Source organism: Aythya marila (genome assembly GCF_965140915.1).
Source record: "Aythya marila genome assembly, chromosome: 8".
Lineage (NCBI taxonomy): Eukaryota > Metazoa > Chordata > Aves > Anseriformes > Anatidae > Aythya > Aythya marila.
Window position 1 is genome coordinate 15,272,851 of NC_139049.1, and position 22,960 is coordinate 15,295,810.

The following is a 22,960-nucleotide window of genomic DNA, read 5'->3' on the forward strand; positions in this document are numbered from 1 at the left end:
GCCCAGCAGCAGGCGGCGGGGCGGGGCCGAAAAATTCCCAATTTCGTGACTTTGCGGCGGCCCGGGGGAGTGAAGGAGGGGTGACTCACGGCGCCCGGGATAAATAGGCGGGTGCTTACCTGGGAGCAGCACTGGGTCCTCGGCACTGAGCATCCGCAGAGCCCGACCAGCACCAGAACCAGCACCACGGAGCCCCGCCGGGATATGATCCTACCCTGCGCACTGGTCCTCGGTCTCCTGGCTGCCGGCCACGCAGGTGAGACCCGTCCCGACCCGACCCGTCTCCGCCGGGCCGGCAGCAGCCGGGGAGGCGGCTGCGGTGGCGCGGGTGAAAGCGACGCGCAACGGGCTCCGAGGCAGCGGGGGCCGGGCCGGGGGCGGCCGTGAGAGGCCGGCAAGGGCGGCCGGCAAGGGCCCGCATCACGGCCCCGCTGTCCTGGGCATGTAAGGAGCTTCCATGGGGCTCCGCTGCACTTGCAGCCTAGGGGTGGTTCACGGGGTGTAGGTTTCCAGGTGGAAATCCAGAACGATTTTTATTTTTATCTTGTACTTTTTGTGGTTTCTAGAATACTTAAGTATGGTAGGAAGGATGTCAGGCCTCCACTGACCTGTGTGAGGTAGCACAAATGCTCTGAGAAGCTTGTCGCAGTCCACAATGCCAAATTCCTAGTTTTTGTCGTTAGCTGTTACCCATAGCTCTCTAAAGTATAGTGTGAGTGCGTACTCATTCTGTTGACATCCCAGTGAACATTAAACTTCAGGGCACTGTCAACCTACATCCAAAAACTTCACTCGGTGTGGTGAGAACACTGATCTAGGTATAAAAGACACTATTTTAATCAGAGTATTTAATTTTGTTCTAGCCAATCCTTGCTGCTCAAACCCATGTCAGAACAGAGGAGTATGCATGACAACAGGATTTGACCAGTATGAATGTGACTGCACAAGGACAGGATATTATGGGGAAAATTGTACAACACGTAAGTATCTTGGATCCATTCTCATGGAAATGAACTTTGAGAATTCAATTCCAAAATTGCAGGTTATTCTTAATAGCTAACTTACAATCTTTCCATCTGTGCTCACAGCGGAATTCTTCACATGGCTGAAACTAACATTGAAACCTACGCCAAATACTGTCCATTACATTCTCACCCACTTCAAAGGAGTCTGGAACATCATCAACAACATCCCCTTCTTACGAGATACTATTATGAGATATGTATTGACGTGTAAGTATAAGTTCTCCCTTCTCATACTCTTAACTGGCAGGAGCTACTTGTAGGACTCCAGAATGCTCTACTTGATCAGTTTATTCATGAAGTAGCAAGCTAAAATGCACTAAGGTAAAAACACTAAACAAAGTTTAAGATTTCAGTGCATTGCACACTTGATGTGAAATGTGCTTTCAGACAGAAATGCATTTTGCTCTCATCACTGATAAAAGCTAGCATTTTGCTAGCATATAGCATAACATGAACCATTTGATGCAAATTTCAATAGTTGGAGCCAATTGCTAATTCAGAACCTATTCCTGTTATTCAGCAACCATCAGTTACTGAAGTTAAATGGGATTATATGTGTGGAATTTGTTGATACAACTGCTGGCAAAATATATGGAAAAAATCTGGCCATATGACTTACTTCTCGAGTCTAAAAGGTATAGTTTTAAAATAAAAACAAATACATATAATTTTTATTCTCTCTTCCAGCAAGATCACATTTGATTGACAGCCCACCAACTTACAATAGTGACTATAATTACAAAAACTGGGAAACTTATTCCAATCTTTCCTATTACACAAGAAGTCTTCCCCCGGTAGGACGTGACTGTCCAACACCAATGGGTGTTAAAGGTAAGGAATAAAACAGATGCATAATGTTCATTTCTAGGAATTCCTTTTTATCTTTTTGTCTTATAAAACACCAACAGGCAAGCTTGTCTACAACCTTTTAACAGTGTAGTTGACTTTGAGGATAACCATGTATTGCATATTGTGTAATGACCTTAAAGATAACCATTCTGGCGTTTGTTGTTGAATCCTGCATTAATAAATTGAAAATAGTAAGTCTGTTTTGTTAGGAACAAAATTAAGTAGTAACCATAGCTGTCTTGAACATCTCACTTTACTATAAGGAGATTTTCTTTTCCTTGTAGGGAAGAAAGAACTCCCAGATTCAAAGCTGATTGTGGAGAAGTTTTTGTTGCGGAAAAAATTTATTCCTGACCCACAAGGCACAAATGTGATGTTCACATTCTTTGCCCAACACTTCACTCATCAGTTCTTTAAGACAGACCACAAGAAAGGACCTGGTTTCACTAAAGCTCTTGGCCATGGGGTAAGACTATAGCTCTGTAACTTGAACACAGTACTTAGCTCTTAGGAGCTACTAACCAGCTAGAGTGATACCTTACAGGTAGTCAGAATGCACAAACACTAGTACACATACCATTCAACATGCCCTGCAACAAATCAGGAAGTTCTGGAAGAGGGGAGGCAAAACTCTGGTGACTGAATAACATCTCACATAATTCTCTTTAAAGGCTCTGTACAGTGAGGGCTATGACTTTTTTTTTTTTCCCAAGAATCTGCTTTTGCTTAATATGTTAGGTCTATTAAAATTAAAAAGAACTTCAGAAGCAAACTTGAATTTTAAGATCTTTATCTACAAAGTTATCTACAAAGCAGACAGCCTTTGGATAAAGAATTTTTCAGTATGAATGTTGTGTGTATGTCTAAAACAGAAAGCTGTAAAATGTTTGTGTATATAAAGAGCTGGCTGCATAATAAAAAGCTGCTGACACTCTAAACAGAGTCCTCTTAAATTGCCAGTCCAATTTAAAAACTTACAGAGTGATTGCTCCAGTTGCCAGGAAATAATTTGGCTTCATCTTAAATATCATTGTGTGATACTTATAAGGTAACAATATTATAATTAAAAGGTAAACATTTAAGGGATGAAATCGTATTGGCATCCACAGAACTAGGACCTATCCTAAAATAGCAAAAAATGTAGCTTGTCTTCATGTTCCAAATGCTTTTATTTTACAGGTTGACTTGAATCACATTTATGGAGAGACTTTGGAGAGACAGCTTAAACTGAGACTTCTCAAGGATGGAAAGCTAAAATATCAGGTATGTCTTATCTTCCCGCCTTTTAATTAGATGACATATTTCTTAAAATTAGTGCTCTGCTTGCAGTGTTGCTTGCTTTAAGTCAGTGCTAACAGAGTCAATACATCGTATCTCATAAGCATGATAGCTTATGACTCTCCTCTTCTTTCTCCCTTCTTCCTGTGTGCCCTCTTTGGCAGATGATAGATGGGGAAATGTATCCACCCACAGTGAAGGACACTCAGGCAGAGATGATCTACCCTCCTCATGTTCCTGAACACTTGCAGTTTTCTGTTGGGCAGGAGGTGTTTGGTTTGGTCCCAGGTTTAATGATGTATGCTACAATATGGCTGAGAGAACACAATCGGGTCTGTGACATCCTGAAACAGGAGCATCCAGAGTGGGATGATGAGCAGTTATTCCAAACTACTAGACTCATATTGATAGGTGAGTGTCACTTCTACTACGTGCAATTCAAATGTTCCATTGAGCTTGACGCTTCTACCTGTGATGTACTGCAGCTGCAGTAGATCTAGTAAGAGGAAAAACTCTTATTTAATTGTTGTATGAGGGAATAAATCTGAGCCTTCATGACCTGACACATTAAAATACAGCTGCCTCCTGCTATGTTAAATACCAAAACTGAAGAAAATTGAGTCAAGTGATAATTAATTCCGGTATTTAAGGGAAACAGAACTGAAAGCGGTGAAAAGATGGGAAGCTAAGATTCGTTTCTCAGAGAGGAGGCCTGTGAGGCTAGATGACCTCAGTTGCTCTGAGAGAATTTTTTCTTTTTTTCTCTTCTGGGGTTGGGTCAGTTCAGATATGCTTTAAGAGGGGCTGTGGTTAAGTTCAGGAAGCTACATAAAATGTTATTGCACATACTTCTCCTGTCTAATTGTCTGCTAAGTGGTATTTCATCTGTTAATGTTGACATGTACCAAGTTTGGAAAGACTGTGCCCAAATCGTGGATGAAACAGTAAACCAATAAAAGAAAATTGTTTTAAGCAGCTCAGAAGCTGAGAGGTTGCTTTCAGATACTAGCTTTCTTTATTGTCCCCTACCTCTGCCCTAGATAGTATATTATAACCAAGCTATAAGGCAAAGAAAGGTTTGTCTGCCACAGCCAAAAACTTGGGCTCTTAAGTACTGTTCTACCCCCTACTTTTAGTCACATAAAATGCATGGATCTCTCTCTGTACTATTAGGGAATGCTGAGGAGTGTTTGCTATCCTGATCCCTATAGTATTTTTTCCAGAAGAGTTTAGAAATTGCATGTTCTCTCATAGATAGGGTTCCTCAGGGAATTAGTACCAATACTGTGTCCCTTTTCCTTCTCCAACAGGAGAGACAATCAAGATTGTTATTGAAGATTACGTGCAACACTTGAGTGGCTACCACTTCAAACTCAAGTTTGATCCTGAGCTTCTGTTCAACCAGCGATTCCAATACCAGAACCGAATTGCAGCTGAATTCAATACCCTGTACCACTGGCACCCACTTCTGCCTGACACTTTTCAAATACATGACCAGGAGTACACTTTCCAGCAGTTCCTCTACAACAACTCTATAATGCTGGAACATGGCCTTTCCCATATGGTGAAATCTTTCTCCAAGCAAAGTGCTGGCAGGGTAAGTACTTTCTCAAGTTAACAATTTGGGGGTTGCATCAGGGGTGCAATAAATCTATGCAAAACTATATGAAGGCATAACTTCCTCATAACTTTTATCTGGAGATCTTATTACTTTTCATCTTTACTGAATAGGTTGCTGGTGGAAAAAATGTTCCTGCTGCAGTACAGAAAGTAGCAAAGGCTTCAATTGACCAAAGCAGACAAATGAGATACCAGTCCTTGAATGAGTACAGGAAACGCTTCATGTTGAAACCATTTAAATCATTTGAAGAACTTACAGGTAACAGTTTTTAATCCTTCTTCATAAATAAGTGCCCTTGTCTTTAAAATAGCTAACAGAAGCCTTCAATCCTGTTTCTGAACTTCAGCAGGATGGTGTTGCCATGAAAACAGGATTTTTCCACTTACTATGTTTATTCATCAATAATTACAGGAGAAAAAGAAATGGCTGCTGAACTGGAAGAGCTTTATGGAGACATAGATGCTATGGAGCTGTATCCAGGACTCCTTGTAGAAAAGCCACGACCAGGTGCCATCTTTGGCGAAACAATGGTAGAAATCGGCGCACCATTCTCTCTGAAAGGACTGATGGGAAATGCTATCTGTTCCCCAGAGTACTGGAAGCCCAGCACCTTTGGTGGAAAAGTGGGATTTGAAATAATCAATACTGCCTCCTTACAGAAGCTCATCTGCAACAACGTGAAAGGCTGTCCTTTCACTGCTTTCCACGTCTTAAATCCTGAACCCACGGAGGCAACTATTAATGTTAGTACCTCAAACACAGCAATGGAAGATATCAACCCCACACTACTACTGAAAGAGCGATCTGCTGAGTTATAAAGTATTCATCTATTTATTTATTTATATAAATTATTTTATTTATAGCTTAAAGTTTAAAAAAAAAAAAAAAAAAACACTTTTGCATCTTCACTTTGGGGGTTGCCCTAGATTCCTTACTCGGGTAAGGCTTCTACTTACAAAAGGGATTTTCTGTGTTTCAGCTCTACAGCAGTGAATCCCTTGTTTAAAATCTTCTGTAACAGAACTACGTATTCCAAAGTGGATGAAGGTTCCAATTTTTATTTTGTGTTTTGTATTTGTTTTAATATGTGACAACAGGTGTTAGGTTTTGTCTTGTGTAGGTCTCAGAACACTACAAAAGCAACTTGTTGCTTAAGCTTGAAAACAGGTCATCAAACTAAAAACAGAAGAAAATTTGACCTAATGAAAACCACCAGAAAAGATTCTGAATTCCATATAAGCACTCCAAAACTAACAAATACATGTTTATAAGACTTTTTTAATGTTGTAAAGTCAGAAAATGCGTTGCATTTATCAATGACACTACCTCTCCCTCATTGCAAATAAGGCAATTTGCACAGTAACTTGCATATTTGTGGGTGTTTGTTGTTTTTTTTTTTTTATTATTATTATTAATTTTTTTTAAAATCTGTCCTTGCTTAGGGCATTAGGGCATTGTCCTTGCTTAGGGCATTAGGGTATTATAATATTTGTTTTTTTTTTCTTTTTTTTTTTAATTTAATTATTTAAAGAAAATAGAACTAGTCTGAGATGCTTCTTATTTTTGAAGCATATATCACGTTATTTATGTAAGAACATGATAGTAATCATACTGAGCTTAGAAATTACTATCAGGCTGTAATACAAGGCTACTTGGCAACAGCCAATGCATGTTATTTTGCAAATTCAGGGACGTCTTAAACTTAGTCCAAAGTATTAGTTTGTTGTTAGTTTGGTGGTGTGTTTTTGTTTTTTTTTTTCATAGCTGTAGTTCTCTGGTCTACTTGACAACATAAATTTTATTCTGTCACTTTAAGGACAAATGGACAGTACAGTTTTAGTTAAGAACATGACTATAGTATGGGTTTGTGTACCCAAACTGAGATTATTGAGGAATAATAAAAACTGGGAAGCTATGTAAACGTATGCAGCACTGATTGAGCAAAACTTCAAGGCAACAAGACTTTGTTAGCTTAGGTTTTATATACACAATCCATAGTAATGAATTAGAGCTCTATTTATTTGATTGGGGGGGATGCTAATATTTTATTTATAGATTACAAACAGAGGCATTTTAAATGAGTGGCTTAAGTTTAACAAAAACTGGCTAGTTAGCACAAAATGTCCTAAACAAGTGTCCTGATCCAGCACTAAAATTTCTAGCCTCATATGGGCACATAAAAAGTTACACAGGATCTTGTACCAGCACTTAAACCTTTGCATATAAGGGTATCTTTTTTTAATTTCTAGAGAGGAAATATAGAAGATGATCTTCCCATAAAAACAGCTGGGGAACTATAGGTAAAAAGAATGTCACTTCAGACTGGAGTAGAGCAGCAACCTGGTATTCTGTGCCCCCACACAAAATTCCTTGACTACTTGTGGAAAAGGACTTGAGTTTATGTTACATCTGAATCTCTCAAGCATTTGTAGAGGCTTGTGTTGTAATGGCTATGGTAGTAGAATAGCTTGACTTGTGATTTCTTTGTTTCTATGGATTTGTTTGAAAACACTGATTACCTTCTGCAGAGTAAATTTGTAACCATTAGTGCAATTAGCTGACTCCAGATCTCCTATAACAATCAATACCAGTGACTGATTTGAGATGGTCTTTGATATAAACACTTCAGGAAGGGCATTTTGTTTCTCTATCTGAGGCACAAAGAAAGGAGAAACTTCAATAACCTTGTACAAAAATGTGGTCAGGACTGTATATTCTAATAAGAGAAAACTATTTGGTCATCAGTTAAACATGTAGTTGTCGTTCAGATTATCTTTGGAACGCATGTCAGAGCACCTTTCTACCATTAACAAAGAAAACTGCTTGGCTTAAAGTCAAAGAGGGACAAGTCTGGACAAATTTAGTTATTTTGGGGTAGGTAAAAAGGAATTTGGGAGAAAAAGTTTATGTCAGCTGAGTTGCTATAAGCTGCTTTGGAAAGGAATCGTTCACTGTGCATTTTGTTCTCTGAAGCCACATTTCACTTGTCTGTGACCCAACCTGCTGGGTTTGGCTGGGTTCAAGTTGCACATGATAAATATGTGTTCAAAATTATTTATTTAAAATTCTGTAAATTATTTCACTTTATTTTTGTAGGACAAAAATGTTTTTAAAATGCAATTGCTTATATAAATAAATTGAAAACATTACCTCAATAAGCTCCTATGACTGCAACTTTGTATTAAACAATTTTCTCATTTTATTTTCCATTCATGATTAAATGAGTAATCTTTGGGATATACTAAAAATGGGCAAAGATAGCTTTTGAATTTTAAATCCAGAATTATCTCTTATATCCCGAAATCAAGGTGCCTATAATTCAAATCATCCAAATGTAGTTATTTTTCTCTTCTGCCACTACTGAAAAAGGACTTCATTATGAAATCCATGGAGAACTCACTGTGCTGCATGCTGGCAATGCTCTCTTGAGTGCCTGAGCATTTTGGAGGGATGGTACATTGTTGGCGACACATAACACCGTGCTGGTGTAACCAACCTCCCTGTGCTGCTATTGAGTACTAAAATGTTCAAAGCAAGAATAGTTCATATGTATTTCCCTTCAAGCTTAGCTTAAAAGTGGAAACTACTTTGGAATACTAGCAGCAATTAGACAGGGTCTTTGCAGTTGGGCATATTTTCATCTATGGTACTTTCTCACTGTTGTGAGACAGTAATTTGTGTCTGCAAACAGATGAGGCTAAATCAACTGTGACAGCCACTTCATGGACAGTATCAACCATTTGTCTTCCCTCTCTACAAGGGCCCAGATTTGCTCTTTTTTTTTTCTTTTTTTTTTTTTCTAGCAAAGTTATCTTTGACTATCTTGACTAACTTTGACAAAGAATGATGCAAGGTGAAAAAGTGGGCTGTGAGGCTGGGACAAAAAGGAGTGTTTCTGTTAATAAAAACCCAGAGATGGGATTCGCATGAGTTGCTGTAATGTGTTTCTACCCTTCATAGAATATCCAGGTGCCACCCAATCCCTCACCTGCATTTTCATCTCCAGAAAGGAAAGGGGAAAGCTGTGAAAGAGATAACTAAGGAGACTGAGTACCTTGTACTGCCTCAGTTAACTCCTACCACCTCTGCCCAGCCACTGACCAAATGCTACCTCCAGCACCAACTATCATCCCACTGTTGACCATCTCCATTACACCCCCATCCCAAAAGTGTCAGTGTCCTCTCATGGCCACTTTCTAGGGGCCAAATGTCCTTCATCCAGTCATCTTCCTTCCAGTCACTCAAAATTTTTTTGGTTCAAGGTTTAGCCCAGAGACCCACAGGTCCATATACCCATATGACAGTCCTCCTGCCTTTACTTTGTAGTTTTCCATCTCCACTGGTGTGTAGTTCCCTTATTGTCCTACTGTACCCAGGCATCTAAAAACCTCCCTTAACTCTCTTCAACTTAAAACTCAGTCCTAATCACTTCAGCCCCAAAACCACAATGTCTTGAGGGCCCCTCCAAAAACATTGCTCCAGTCTCTCTCCTGGTCACACATGGAGGCTGTGTGTATGTAGACATATACAGACCTTCTATGAGGAATGTGGTTTATTTTTCTTTAATAGCCAGTTAACTCTGCGATTATATTCATTTCCAGCACATTTCTTTGGGCTTTCTGATGTGAGGGGAGAAAATACTTTACCCCCCTGCCTAAGGGGGATGTGGCTGCTGTCTGTCACCTCAGGGAGAGGCCAGCTCTGACTGCTCCTGTGGGTAACCCATGGTCCCTCTCACGCATGTGTTTGCTCTAGCTCAATTAAACTCTGAAGTGCTTTGGTGCAGCTGGTGAGAGTGAGCACACCCTGTCCCAGAAGGGCCCGCGGCCATGTCTCATGGGCAGGCTCCTGGAAGGCGGCTGCTCTGACTCAGTGCAAGGCAGGGTTTCAAGCCTGTCCCGTGGCTTTAGTTGAGCACTCCAAGAAATAAAGCAGGTGATAGAAGGGAAGCAAAGGCAAAGCTATTGGCATCTTTGGTAAAAAAAAATACAGAAATGATATTTGTTTGGGGCTCAAAAAATGCATTTAGTCAATCCTAAACATTTCTGGGGTGTTAGTTCGATTGTGTTGGTGAGGAAAAATAATTAAATTATTGTATGTCTCCCCAAGCAAAATATTCAAAAGAGTGATTCCTGAGACCCAGAGGTGAGAAAATTGCCCACAAGTCCTGCTAACACTGTCACCCACAATGCAACAAGCAGGCTCTGAAGGGAGTGGCATGACATGGCACCTCATGGGACCAAGTGAGTATGGACGATGCCTGTCCGTTCAGAGGGCAATGACAGGCCACAACTACAGTTGGGGCGGTGGGACACTCCGTGGGAAGGTGTGGCAGCAAGAGCATGCCAGCAAAGTGTTCCACAGAGAAGGTGCTTCTGTGACTGCAGTCCTAGTTAGGGAAGGGCCTGTCCAGATGGATTTGGTACATGATGGATGAGACAGCTCAATCATGGAGGAGCTCCTCCTTTCCTCTGAGCAGAGGCATGTCCCAATGATACAAGAGACAAGAATGTTCCCCAGCGGAAACCTGCCCTCAGAAATACTTGCTCTCCAGACTGGCTTGAGGTAACTGTTTCACCCAAGGCAACACTGAAGAGGAGAGAGGAAGCGGGGGGGTCAACATCTGAGCTGTACCCTTGGAGGTACGGCTCCCTCAAGGAGCACTAGAGCAGAATGCTTTTGTGAGCAGGTCACCATATGTAATTGCCTTCACTGAGGGCTTTGGCCATACGTCATTTGCTCACTTGCCAGCTGCGTAAGAGCTCTTTATGGGCACTGAGTCTGAGCCCCTTGGGCATCTGACCAGGTTTATTACTTCTGATACACTCACTGGACGTGCACTGACCTTTACGCTGGAGCACAAATTCTCCCAAGGCAACTGCTTTACACCCTGCCACACATTACCTGCATTTCAAGAGACATTTGTAGCATGAGAGACTTCTGCTTTGCTAGAAAATAACCTTTTGGTTTCAGCACACCCATTAAAAAAATCATCAGGTAGTTTGTCCAACCCATAGGAAAGATGTGAACGAGAGAAGGAACACAGGCAAAGGAGCCAGTTCTGATAGGGGGACTGATGTTCTTTCTTGTTCCTTGCATGTTCTACTGACTTTGTTGAGCAACACTGGAAAACCATTTTGCAAAGACATGCTGTTTTATTTGGAAGACCAGAAAAAATCTGCAAGATACAAGGATATATACTGGGCAGAAAAGCCATAGCTCTGTGCAATAAATATGGAAACAGAGGTGAGTAGAAAAATCCTAACTTTTTCACTAAAAGACATGCAAAGAGCCTAAAAGTATGCAAGGCAGAAATGCAGTAGCATCACAGGAAACATTGCACTGAGAAAAAAATGCTCCTTGGCAAGAGCTGAGTGCTCATCTTCCTTTCATTTGGAGCTCCAGTTTCGAAATAATGTTATACTTTGATGCAACATGATTGGTCCATACATTTAAATTAATATTGACAATCAAAAAAAGTCACTACATTCCACATCTGCTGTTCAGGAATGAGACTAACAAGAAACTAGATGTCAAGAAAGAGAAGAAGGGAAGGAGTAGCACAAGAAGTTTTCAAATTTACCTTTCTGGGATTTTTTTCTGGCTGTAAAACATGAGACTAAGTGAAAGTCTTAGCATTCCCTTATAGCTACTATTAAGATCTTCACCTACCTTGACAAACCAAACAGTTGGATGTGGCCTGGGCAAGTCAAGAGCTGACCACCGTCAGAACAGGGACAATACTACAGATCATGAGATCTCACTGGTTTATCACTGAGCTTGCCCCATGCTGGTTCCTCAGTGCTGGGCAAGCCAAGGCACTTTATCCAGTACATACTAGTCATCAGACCAAACAAACAAACAAACAAACAAACAAAAAAACCTCCTAATTTGTGGGAAGGAGGCAAATAATGTTCAGAACATCTACTTTGAAACCAATCTATCTGTTGCATACCAATTCAGTATCTGGTCTGTTGCAGGGTACATCTACAGAAACTCCCTCTGACTTTCATATCTTTCATATCTGATTTTTCGGGCCACCTCACTCTGTCACCATTGTCTGTATGCTATTCAAGCACATAATGAAAATACTGGGTAAATTTTTTACGTAAGGGCTTCAATCAGAATTGCACTAGGGTGCCTGTAGATTTAAAAAAAAAAAAAAAAAAAAAAAAAACCAGAGATCTCAGAAAGTTAAAATATAAGGAAAGTATCTGTTTTCCTTTACTTTTTAGTTTTGGTTAAAAAAAATAGAGTTTGAAAGATTTCTAAAGAAGAAAAAAATCCACTAAACTTGTTATTGAAAAATAAGGAGTCTTAATACATTTTTAAAAATTGGAAATATATCACATCTTCTAACCAACTGTAATCCTGGTATCTTTTTTTTTATGTTAATTAATAGCTGTTTCAAGAAAAACACTGAAAAAGTGTCACATAACTATGAGCATGCTGCTTTCAAGAGCCTCGCTTCTTTACTTAATACACTAGCAAAGTATTAGTTCGTGCTTCTATCTAAGGATAAAAACAATGCACTCAAAAAGTAAAGGAGTAAATCCTGTGGAAAATTCATTCTTGCTTTGCACTCTATTTTTTCATGGTAACCAGGTGTAGCTCATTACTTTAGGCTTACACAGTAGTGGATATAGGTGTGTGCAAGCATCCTTGTTCAAACCTGCCCTGCTGACAAGCAATTTTAACACCCATTCATTTTCTGCAAAATGACTGCATTTGTAGTAGACCTTTCTATGAGAGCACATGAAACTTTTTACCCTTTTCTTGCCCTAAAAGTGGGCAAAAGGACAGAACCAACTGAAAGCAGTGTCCATCACACTGAGCATCATGGGCAGATGGTTGTCAGTGGGAGAAGGCATGTTCCCCAAACAGCACATTGCCTTGTCTTGCTTTCCACTATAGCATGAAGGTCTACCCAAAGAAAATATTTTCATAAGCATTCATCAAGGAACCATTGTATACATTTTGCCTAGTGTAACACTGTAATGCATGACTGTTAATGAGGATATTTCTGAATTTATGCTGGCAGGTCTTCAAAGATAGGTGAGACCAAGACCCCAAGAAGTCAAACGGCTTTGTGTAAAAACCCAGCCAAGCATTTTTTCTGAATGATTTTAAGCCCTGAAAAGCTTCAGTGAGCTGTAACAGAAACAAAACATGGCTAAAAACAGCAAGATCAATTCCAGATATGTTCTCAAGCAGCGTCAAAACCTTACCATGAGAATCGACACAACTTGATATCCTTTCAGTTGTGGCTATAAAGCCTGTTGCCTAGAGAATATTAATTAATCCTGCTTAACAAATAATGGCAGAGTTGCTAAGTGGCAGTCACAGGTAATAATTAAAATAAAAATGTGTTGAGCTTGTTGAGCTATGAAATACTATTTCTTACACAAGATTGTGATGTAATATTGATGATCTGATGATATCTTAGAGGAGCTGTTAAAAAGGTATTATTTCCTCAGAGGTAGGGAAATAGAGTCCATTCCATGTAAATTAGGCTCAGATCTTATAATGTAGAGAATTTCAGTGGAAGCAGAAAGAATGTGTTTCTAAATTGGAAATGGACTGAAGTACTTCTTTTTTTTTTTTTTCCCCCCATAGAACAATAAAACCAGCTTCTTTTCACTGTTTTTTTTATTGAAACATTTCAGTGTTTGTCATTATAACAGACCCATTTTAACTGGTAAGCAATGGATTTCATAATGTGACAATAAATGCAACAGATTTCCTAATGTGACAATAAATTAGTAGGTTCTTTTACAGATCAGACAAAAGATATAAAATAATAAAAAATGTAACCTGACATTACTGTACAGTAAATGATCTTGGATATTCTCAATAATCTTCAGTCTATATCAGACCTTCATTTTTCATTAAACTATAAAGGGTCTCTGACAGTCAGTAGGAGAATTCTGGGCTTCTACAGGCCCATAGGGAAACTGAAGAGTCACCACACTGAGCCATCTCAGCCCTTGCAAGTGTACCTACCCAACACTGCTACGCTGAATCTGAGAGTTGAGGGCAACCAGCAGCATCGGGCAACCAGGGAGCTGCCAGCACTGAAACTAAGGGCAGGAACCTGCAAAGGAACAAAAGTAGTTATTTTTGGAAAGTGGGCCCATGGGCCAGCTGCTTAAATTTGGATTTATAAGAGTTTGCTCAAATTATTTATCTGAGCACTTAATTCTATAGCAGAAAAATAAATCTGAATTAAATACTATTTAAAAATTATCCCATAACCAACAGTTATTTAGTGTGAAATTTTTGTCTTTATTTCCAACACAGCTGTTGGATTGTCTTGGGAGGATTTTGAAACGCAGATAACTTCAGTCTTTATGTAATTCAGAAGCGGAAGAGCTATCTGAGTTTGCTTTCAAAATCAGGAAACAGAGCATGAAGATTTTTCCCCTAATATCTGCTGCTTGTACTGTTTAACCTCTGAGAAACAAAACTGTGTAACCCTGCTTTCTACTAAATGCCTCTACACACAATGGTCATCTCTTTCTACATGTTATACATGTAGTTAGTCACTTTATTTTGATACCTTTTCAGACTGCCACAATATTTGAAACTGAGATCAGAAGTGAAAAAAAGAGTTCCTAGGCCACCTAGGCCACCTCTTCTTCACAGAATCATAGAATCACAGAATATCCCAAGTTGGAAGGGACCCATAAGGATCATCGAGTCCAACTCCTGGCACCACACCGGTCTACCCAAAAATTCAGACCATATGACTGACAGCACAGTCCAAATGCTTCTTAAACTCAGGCTTGGTGTCTTCAATACAGTTATTTTCCAATTTGCAGAGTAATCAAGAGTCAGGACTTCATGAATGCCTGTTAATGAGGTTGCTACATAGTATGGCAGATCTCACCATTATGCCTTTTTGAGGGTCCTTTGGGAGGCATTTAGTGCTTTCCTTTTCTTTTTTTTTTTCTTTGAAGTTACATTCTTGTAACAGATTCTGATTGCACTTGGACAAGTTGCTAGGACTTTGCTCCTTAGGGATTGGTCCTTGGGAACGGAGATAGGAACCACCAATGCCAGTTCAAAACCCAGCATGGCTCAACTGCTCAAATGGCACACCACTTCAAGGTGCTGCTGCTTTATTTAAGTGCTAAATTCCCTTCTGGATTGAAGTTCATAAGCCCCTCTCCATTTGGAGCACACCCCAGGACTGCAGCCTGCTGCAGCAGTTCATCCCCTGTATCACCAGACCTGCACTCCTTCCTAAAGCAGCTGGTTGGGACATGCAGCATCACACTCTGACACACTAATTTCATTTATTTATTTATTTTTAATAGTGATTATTTTGAAACACATTAAATACTCCAATTACCATTCCTCCTCAATATTTCCTTGCCAAGCCCTACCCTCCATCTGGTCTGACTAGTCTGCTGCCTCCCCGGGGGGCAGATTTTTGTTTTCTCCTGGGGGACGGGACAGGCGTGGAGGAGGGAAACATCTATTTCCAGCATATTCTTTTAGAAGACACTGTTGACTGATGCTTTGAGCCTTTTAGCACAAAAAGAAGTTATCCTGGAAACCATCAGAGACAAAATAGAAAACAAACCCTATTTACTTAGGGTAGGTTCTTTACGGAGCAGAAGAAGCACAAAAGGTGTGCAGAAATTCTATAGTGATTACAAGATCTCTCAAGACTTCGCTAGGCTCACCTCACTGGAAAAAAATGCTGGAAATCCACTAATTGAATTCGCAATCAGCAACCTTAGGAAGTGAGAGTCTGTGAGGCTGCATTTATGGATGGCCGTATGATTTATATAATGTTGTCAGTAGAGGAAAAAACAGGTCTTTTTTCCACATCAGTACTGTGATCATTTATAACACTGAAGACCCTATGCCTACCTAGCCCTAGTCAAATATCATGCAAAAATCCAACAACAAAACTTTTGCCCCAGCAGAAGTAACCTCCAGAACAGGCTTGGCAGGCCCTGGCCATAAGCACATCTCCTGCAATGACTCCAGTAAAAACACTGAAGATAAGTGACAACCTCAATTTTATATATACTTGTGCTTTAATCTGCATTTCCTCCTTCAGTCATATGTGGCTGTTCTTATTCATCACTATTTTCCATGAGATGCAGGGGAAACACTTCATCCCAAGCTATCTGGGGATCAGAAGCTTTCCTGCTGGCCTGGTCTTCAGCTCATGTTCTCAGGCCAGGAGGATCTAGGACATTCATTACCATCCCTCTGCCAGGCACCTGCTCCATTTGTTTTTCACACAAATGAAAGACAAATGAGGGAATACGTAAAATACTGTACTAAAGTTTCAACTAGTTCTTCCACAACCTTAATAAAGAAAACAGATTTTTTCCTTGTTTAGAGGAAAATCTATGGAACATGTGAGTGCACGTGCATGCACACACACACACACACACAGAATACCAAGTTAATATCTTCCGTAACTACAAAACTAATGTCAAAACATTTAACTAAAAATGGGACTTCGAAAAACAACTATGGCTTAGCAGAGCTCGGGATTTCTGTGTCTACAATATCTTGGCACTTCTGAAAGCATCTCTGGAGGTATTTTGATAGTGATGTTGACAGCAATCATTCATGGCTCCCCCACAGAGCCAGCAAGAGCTTTGTATCACATAGTAAGTAGGTACCAAACACATAAGGCTTTTCAGATCAAAATATCACTTCAAACAAGATACAGAAGAAGTAAGAGCAGATAATGGCTCATCAATAAGCCAGGATAAATGATCTCTCAGACTAAATTTTAAAAGCAGCAATGGAACAAAAATAATCAAACCTTCAATTTCGTAAAAGAAGGTTTTGTGAATAGAGAATTAAAATCCCCCAGATTCCTCTTTGGGGAAGATGGTTTCATCTTGAAAGTGACTCCCTCAGTCATACTCAGTTGCAAATATTAGAACTTAGAACTCTCTTTAAACCTTTTATGCAAACAGCAAGCATTTACTATGATACTCTTAAAAACTTACTTATTCAACAGCTGGGTCCACAACACCAGCTATTGCATCAGATTTGACATTGGTGAAGTTGCACATGTCTTGCATATATTTCTGCTGCAAATATCATATGCAAAGTTTATGTCCTTTACTAGAACAAGGGACAGCTATTTTAGCAGTACTTCCAGTCTCCATCTTCAGTATGGTGCAATAGAAAGATAGATACAAAGCCATTGCTATATTTAATTTGTTAGGCAACTGAAAAATCAACACAATTTATTAAATGTAAAACAGCACCTTGAGACTCTCAGTACAACGAAACAATTTGAAACACTTTTCTATAACTCAATATCAGATTTAGAAATTAATTTTGAAAAACAGGAAGTCTTATCTGCATCTCCTGACTTTACAAAAATGGACAGGGAAGCTTACTAGAAAAAGTTCCCATGACATTTCTATCACTTCTGCTTTCAGTCATGGTAAGATACTAAAGAGCAGCCCATAACACAGATTTTTTACTCCTCTCCCCCTTACAGACCAGGCACTGGAAGATAGACCGAGGAAGTATTTTTTTCAGCACCTTCATAAGTGTTGGTTTGAGAAAAGATTAGATTTTGAGAGAAAGGATATACTATCCCCAAGCACATAATAAATGTTTGCTCATTCTCAATAACTACAAAATCTACTGGGACAACTGGAAGCCAGAAAAAAAAATGTAAATTTTCTTAAGTGTCTGATAATTATTTTTTTTATTTATTTGCCTATAGCTCCATTTTCACAGGAAGTCCCTTCCTTCAGAAAATAAGTTACATTACTTTATGATTCAGTGCATGAATGGGTAGGCAGCATGGGAGATTATGAATAAGATTCCATATTATTAAATGGTCATAAATGCACCCACTTGAATAAGGCTTTGAAAGAGCAATCCGTCATCAGATTTTAGACTAGTCTAGATTTGCATGACTTGCATAAATCCAGCCCCACCTTCAAGTTCACAGCCACTCTCAATTCTTCTCAAATCAGGTCAACTTCTCCTTACTCCACGGTTGCTGTCAAATCAAAAAGAACTTAATTATTAAATGAAAGCTTTTGGTTCCTTCACAATATCCCCTTCTCATTTCCCAACCACAATCCCTGTTTCTTGTAAGCCTTAGGGCACAGATTCTAAGGTGATAAGAAATAGTAAAGTGCACCTACTTGAAAAATTAGTTGCATAAGTAATCTTTTCTGAACATTTTGCTTTCTAGCTTACTTTATTCAGCCATTTTTAACAGTTTAAATTTAGCTAAAATCTTCTTTTTTTTTTCTTTTACCTGCAGTGAGTAACTGTCCCAGCTTTTGTTCTCCTTTACAGAGAGGAGAAAATTCATAGAAATTTAACAACCCAGTAAGGATTGAAGCCAAAGCTGAATGTAGTTTTTGTCCAGCACTGGCCTGCTGTTAACCCAGTCCTTGATATAAGCAGTGTGGAAATTTGTGGTTTTTTCCACTTTTTTTTTTTTTTTTTTTTACTTTTTTTTTTTTCCCCAAAGAATGATGGTATAATCCAGACTGATCTAACCACGTCCAAGTCATGTTTGTTATCAGGTGGTAAAGATGACCAGATGGAGTCTTCTACAGGGGTTCAGGGGTCAGACTTGCTATCTCGACAGCTGGCACTCTCACCTGCAAGTCTCACAGTACACTGCAGAAGACTTTGCTGTCAGCTGCACAGAGTGACCACGACACACTTCGTACATTAGAATAATGAAGACTCTTTAATTTTTAGTGAAATGGAAAAACATCCTTCATGAGTAATAGAAAGCTATCTAGGAACTCAGCTTTTATTTGAAGTACTTATAGCCACGGAGCACCTCCTTTACATATGTTATATTATTATTTAGAGGATAGGCATTTTGTATGTGCTTGGCTGGAATTAAAACCCTTATGTTAATGCTCACTTAACAGAATAACTGCTTAACTTTAATAGACCAGCAGATGTTGTCAGATTATTTTTGAGGTATATTGGTATTGCAACTAGCAGTGACTTAGGCAAATGCTTTGTGCATAAACTGTGAAGCAAAAAACAATGAACACAATTAGCAGCTGTGGGATCACAGGATTGCTTGGGCTGGAAGGGACCTCCAGAGCTTGCTGGTCCCACCTCCAACTCAAAGCAAGGGCAGCTCTGGGGTCAGACCTAGAGGCTCAGTCCATGTCAGGTTTGACTAAGATGCACCTATTTCTCAGGAATGTGTGTGCCTTTATTTCTACCATAAAAAATATTACCCTGCCATAAAGGTTGTTCCAATCTTCAAACTTATTTTTAACATGGGATCTGATGAACACTCCTAATAGAAGAGGAGAAGGCAAATGAACCACAGATGAGAAATTTAGGCTTAAACAAAGATTATAGTCAGAAATGACTTCAGTGAAATATGGCCATTGAATCAGAGCTCCTCAGCAGACATTACGCAAGATTACATGTATATGTGCATTACTGTATACATAACTGCATGGTAAAGACATTATACCACAAGCAGGAGTGTGCATTCATGTGTGGTGAATGCAGCAACACACAAAGGATCAGGGGCGGCACAAGTGGTGGGACAAAATTGATGTCTGATTTTTAAGCTATATAGTGTTCTTTACTGCCTTGGTAAAACAATACCAGTTGCAAAACCAGTTTAATTATCTTCTATTTATTACATTTTGAGGTAAAAACTGGTGTGCATCATTGAATCTAATTGTAAAAGCTATAATAAACATCTTCAAGTTTTAGTCTTGGTAATTTGGAATAGGGTATGACTTGGAAATGTTGTAAGGAATAAAGTAAAGTTTATGTTTAAAAGAAATATAAACCTGTTAAGATAAAGAAATGAATATTATGGAAATATACGGCTTTGACTCTGCTCCACAATGATATCAGAAGTCAAAACAGGTAAAATGAAATATATTTATTAAATATATATTAATATTAGCAGAGATCCATAATGGGAAATAGTCTGTGAAAGGGTAGAGCTAAGGTTTCCTTGGTTGAACACTTAGATAAGCAACACAGCATTTAACTCTCAATTACTTTTTAAAAAATATTTTCAATCTATGTAAAATACTGAAATCATTAGCCAAGTTTTAATCCCCTGTCACACCATTAACATAGACCTTAAATGAAAAAGAACTATTTGCAGAAAAAATAATCAAGCCATTCTTTTCAGACATGGTAGGCTGTAGCCAGTGCTACAGAAATTCACTTTTTTTTTTTTTTCCAAACTTTTCCTCGCCTTTTCTTGATCTCATACAAAACCGCCTTTAACTGGAAGTTTATTTTGCTTAATAAAATTAAGTGTGTTGAGTAGACTCATGAGTAAGAATTGGACTTGTGAAGCCACATTCATTCAGAAATGGGAGACACTCCTCCTCTTCCCTAGAAAATATGAGGTTGTTTTCACCTCATTTCTTCGTATTCTGGGAAGAGGTAATGTTTCAGGATGGAAAATTTTGAACAAATCTGTCTTTTGTCAGAACTTTGTATTTTCATTGAACCAAGCCAATTTCAACTCAACTGTCCTTGGGAAATATTTCTCAGGTCTAGCAAGAAATTTCTGGTCAAAACACAGCTGAGACCTCCCCTCTTTGCCCTATCTGTTGTATAATGTAGAGGTTTCCTCTTTTATGGGTGCTCTCAGACAAGCATTCAGGATATGCTTTTGTAATGCCTTCATCTTCCTGGTAAAGGCATTAACTACCAATATGATTGCTGTCACAGGATCACTAATTCCTTCCTTGGTTTTTCATTTAGTTGCTAACAGGCTCAGGAAGACATCAGGCAAGTGGACAAACATTGCTTTTATTCTTCTGATGAACAGAAGAAGAATACTTCTACCTACTCATGCTGCTAATACCTACTCATGCTGCTATTTAACATCAATAAATACTAAGAGCACCTGAAGCCTTTCTTTCTGAAAGCAAGCCACCGCACTATGGAGGTCTTTAAGACCCACCTGGACTTTATCTCAGTTTCCACCCCTCCTCCCCCCTTCCCTACTCTTTGTGACCAACTACAAATGGCTCTAGGAGTATCAAGGAGCAGGGAAACACAGCAGGATGCCAAGCCCGGCTCACCTACCTCCTGAGGGGAGATGTGACCTTGAACAGAAGATCCAAGAGCTAAGTGTCTGGAGCTAAGTGACCTCACTCCAGTTTTGCAAGAGGTCAAGGATTTTTTGCAAAAAGTAATTAAAAAAAATAAATAATAATAAGAGGCTATGAGTGTCATAGAATGAAAGCCTGTAATACAGTTATTAAGGCCAGTTGGCTGAGACAGTATCATCTGGACAGGACAGCATACTCCCAGACCCATTATGCTCTAAAAAGAAGTGCTCTGGCCAAAATCAGACTGCACCACTTGAATAATGTTTCTTAAATTATCATAGAAAAAGATGTTTAAAACAGTATATGTAAGTTATTATCAGGGGTATGGAAGCCTAAGAAAAGGCTAGAGACATTTTATGCTGCCTTCAAATGAACTGGTATAAGGGGAAAGCTCTTAAAATACATTATACAGGCAAAATAGAGTCATGGCCAAGCACAAAAAGCTATGCTGAAAGCACAGTAAAAGTGCTTCTGGGAAGAAAAACAAATATATCTAAATTAACTAGGTTTAAAAAAAAAAAAAAAAAAAAAAAAAAGAAGAAAATGTATTTGTTTTTTCTAGACAATTATGGTAGCCTTTCTTACACAGACTTATGAAAGATACAGTTAAGTGACCTGTTGGCTGTTTATACCAAACACAGTTTAGCCATATGCAGCACATCTGACGCAGTTTAGGGCACAAGATCAGGATCCAAGCAGCACAAGCTTATGCAGGTCACCACATCCTCCTCCCGCCCTTGTCCCCAAGATCCTGGTGGAAAACAAAGAACTGAAGTGCCGCGAGGTCAGACCCATCCTGTGCTGACACTGTCCAAACACAGAGCAAAGCTCCCCTGCCGTGCAGCAGCAGTGAAGGGGACCTGATAATGTTTGTTCAACAGCAAGTGGAGCCTGCCTCAGGAGGAAATGATCTCAGAGGTATGAGAAACTTGGGAATACAAACCAAAAAAGCCCTTATACATGATACCATGGTCCTTGGCACTGCCTCCATGGAGTGACAGCGATGCCACAGTGTCGTGGTGGGAGGCCACAGTCAGAGGTCACAGCAGCACCACAACGCACATGAGGATTGCCCCAGCAAACCCACGGTGTAAGGGTATCTGCACCACCTTCTATACATATCTCATAGGATATCCAGTATGGGACAGCAAGTCAAGCCTACCCCCCTCCAGGGTCAGGCAACAGGCACACATGGTCCAGGGAACATAGTGAGAACCAGAAAAGAGACCTGCAGCATATGACCTCATAGCAGTGGGGCTGATCTCAGCAGCCATTAGCAGCTCACAGTGCACCTGACAGCTTAACCACAGAACATATGTAGATTTAAATTAAATTTGAATCATATATGTCGGATTCTGACAGCTATTCCAGGTGCCTGGAGAAGGCAGGCAGATCCCAGACATGGGCAGAAGAGTCAAATTCCCTGCTGCCTGCTCCTTTTCCCCTGCTTCTCCTCATTCCCCTCTCCTCCCCCAGAGCTTTCAGCAGGCACAAAAACTCAAAGTTTCCTAGAAATGCTGTGTAGAGCAGACACACATCTTCACAGCCAGCTTTCACACCTCGCTCACTGCCTTTCAAAGTCTGCCACAACCACTCTTGGCAGTGGCACCGATGCACAGCACTGCAGGTGGCAGAGGAAACCCAGAAATACCTCTTTTTGGGTGGGGATGCTTTGGAAGGAAGTTACAGGAAAGGGTATTGCATTGTGAATTTGTTCGTCCTGTACTGCCAGTGGATATATGTTGTTAGACATTGCCATATGGAAAAGCCGTGTCTTGAGTCTGTAAGGTGTTGACTGGCCAGTGGCAGTCGGGTAGGCCTCGCAAGGACCTGGCCAATGTGTTTACTTCCACCTGGGGCTATTGTTCATTAAACACACTTATGCATAGATTTCTTCCATATTTAAATACCCATAGCTCTGTCCCTTGCTTGTGTGTTAATGGGTAACTGCCTGAAATCAATAGTCTGAAGCAGTAAGTGCTTCCGCAATTGCAGGAGAAATATCTCATCAGCCTTGTGCTAATGGCTGAACACGCTCTCAAATGGCCGCCCCATGTCGTCAGCTCTCCCACCTTTTCTGTTCATGCAGTGCTTCATTAATT

General features: G+C 39.8%; 2 protein-coding genes and 1 long non-coding RNA gene across 7 annotated transcripts in view; 1 reads left to right on the forward strand and 2 right to left on the reverse strand.

Annotated features, from left to right (window-relative positions):
- Positions 1-166, reverse strand: part of PLA2G4A (phospholipase A2 group IVA) — a 121,070-nt gene extending 120,904 nt beyond the window's left edge. The window contains exon 1 of the mRNA XM_082765974.1: positions 120-166. The gene's annotated coding sequence lies outside the window, so the exon portion shown is untranslated. The remainder of the gene's footprint in view (positions 1-119) is intronic.
- Positions 122-7,923, forward strand: PTGS2 (prostaglandin-endoperoxide synthase 2). Of its 3 annotated transcripts, none has more exons than XM_082765981.1 (11): positions 122-256; positions 864-980; positions 1,089-1,232; positions 1,713-1,856; positions 2,159-2,340; positions 3,054-3,137; positions 3,317-3,563; positions 4,463-4,749; positions 4,884-5,031; positions 5,185-5,592; positions 7,023-7,923. In XM_082765981.1, the coding sequence occupies exons 1-10, from the start codon at positions 205-207 to the stop codon at positions 5,589-5,591; spliced, it is 1,812 nt and encodes a 603-aa protein (XP_082622107.1). In that variant the 5' UTR covers positions 122-204; the 3' UTR covers position 5,592; positions 7,023-7,923. The 3 variants fall into 3 exon arrangements, with proteins under 3 accessions (XP_082622107.1, XP_082622108.1, XP_082622106.1); XM_082765982.1 differs by having other exon boundaries at positions 5,185-5,516; XM_082765980.1 differs by having other exon boundaries at positions 5,185-7,923.
- A 5,489-nt stretch (positions 7,924-13,412) lies between these two features.
- LOC309881044 overlaps positions 13,413-22,960 on the reverse strand; it is a 48,364-nt gene continuing 38,816 nt past the window's right edge. For all 3 annotated transcript variants that reach the window (XR_014318061.1, XR_014318062.1, XR_014318063.1), the window contains exons 3-4: positions 17,712-17,776; positions 13,413-13,867 (exon numbers count right to left, since the gene is read on the reverse strand). This is a non-coding gene — a long non-coding RNA (uncharacterized lncRNA). The remainder of the gene's footprint in view (positions 13,868-17,711; positions 17,777-22,960) is intronic.

What these genes read in the sequence shown, in the direction of transcription:
- PTGS2 (XM_082765980.1), top strand. Translation starts at nt 205, where the DNA reads ATGATCCTACCCTGCGCACTGGTCCTCGGTCTCCTGGCTGCCGGCCAC. An exon ending in AACACCAATGGGTGTTAAAG is followed by an intron (nt 1,857 to 2,158) that starts GTAAGGAATAAA and finishes TTTTCCTTGTAG; the next exon opens with GGAAGAAAGAACTCCCAGAT. An exon ending in CCAAGCAAAGTGCTGGCAGG is followed by an intron (nt 4,750 to 4,883) that starts GTAAGTACTTTC and finishes TTTACTGAATAG; the next exon opens with GTTGCTGGTGGAAAAAATGT.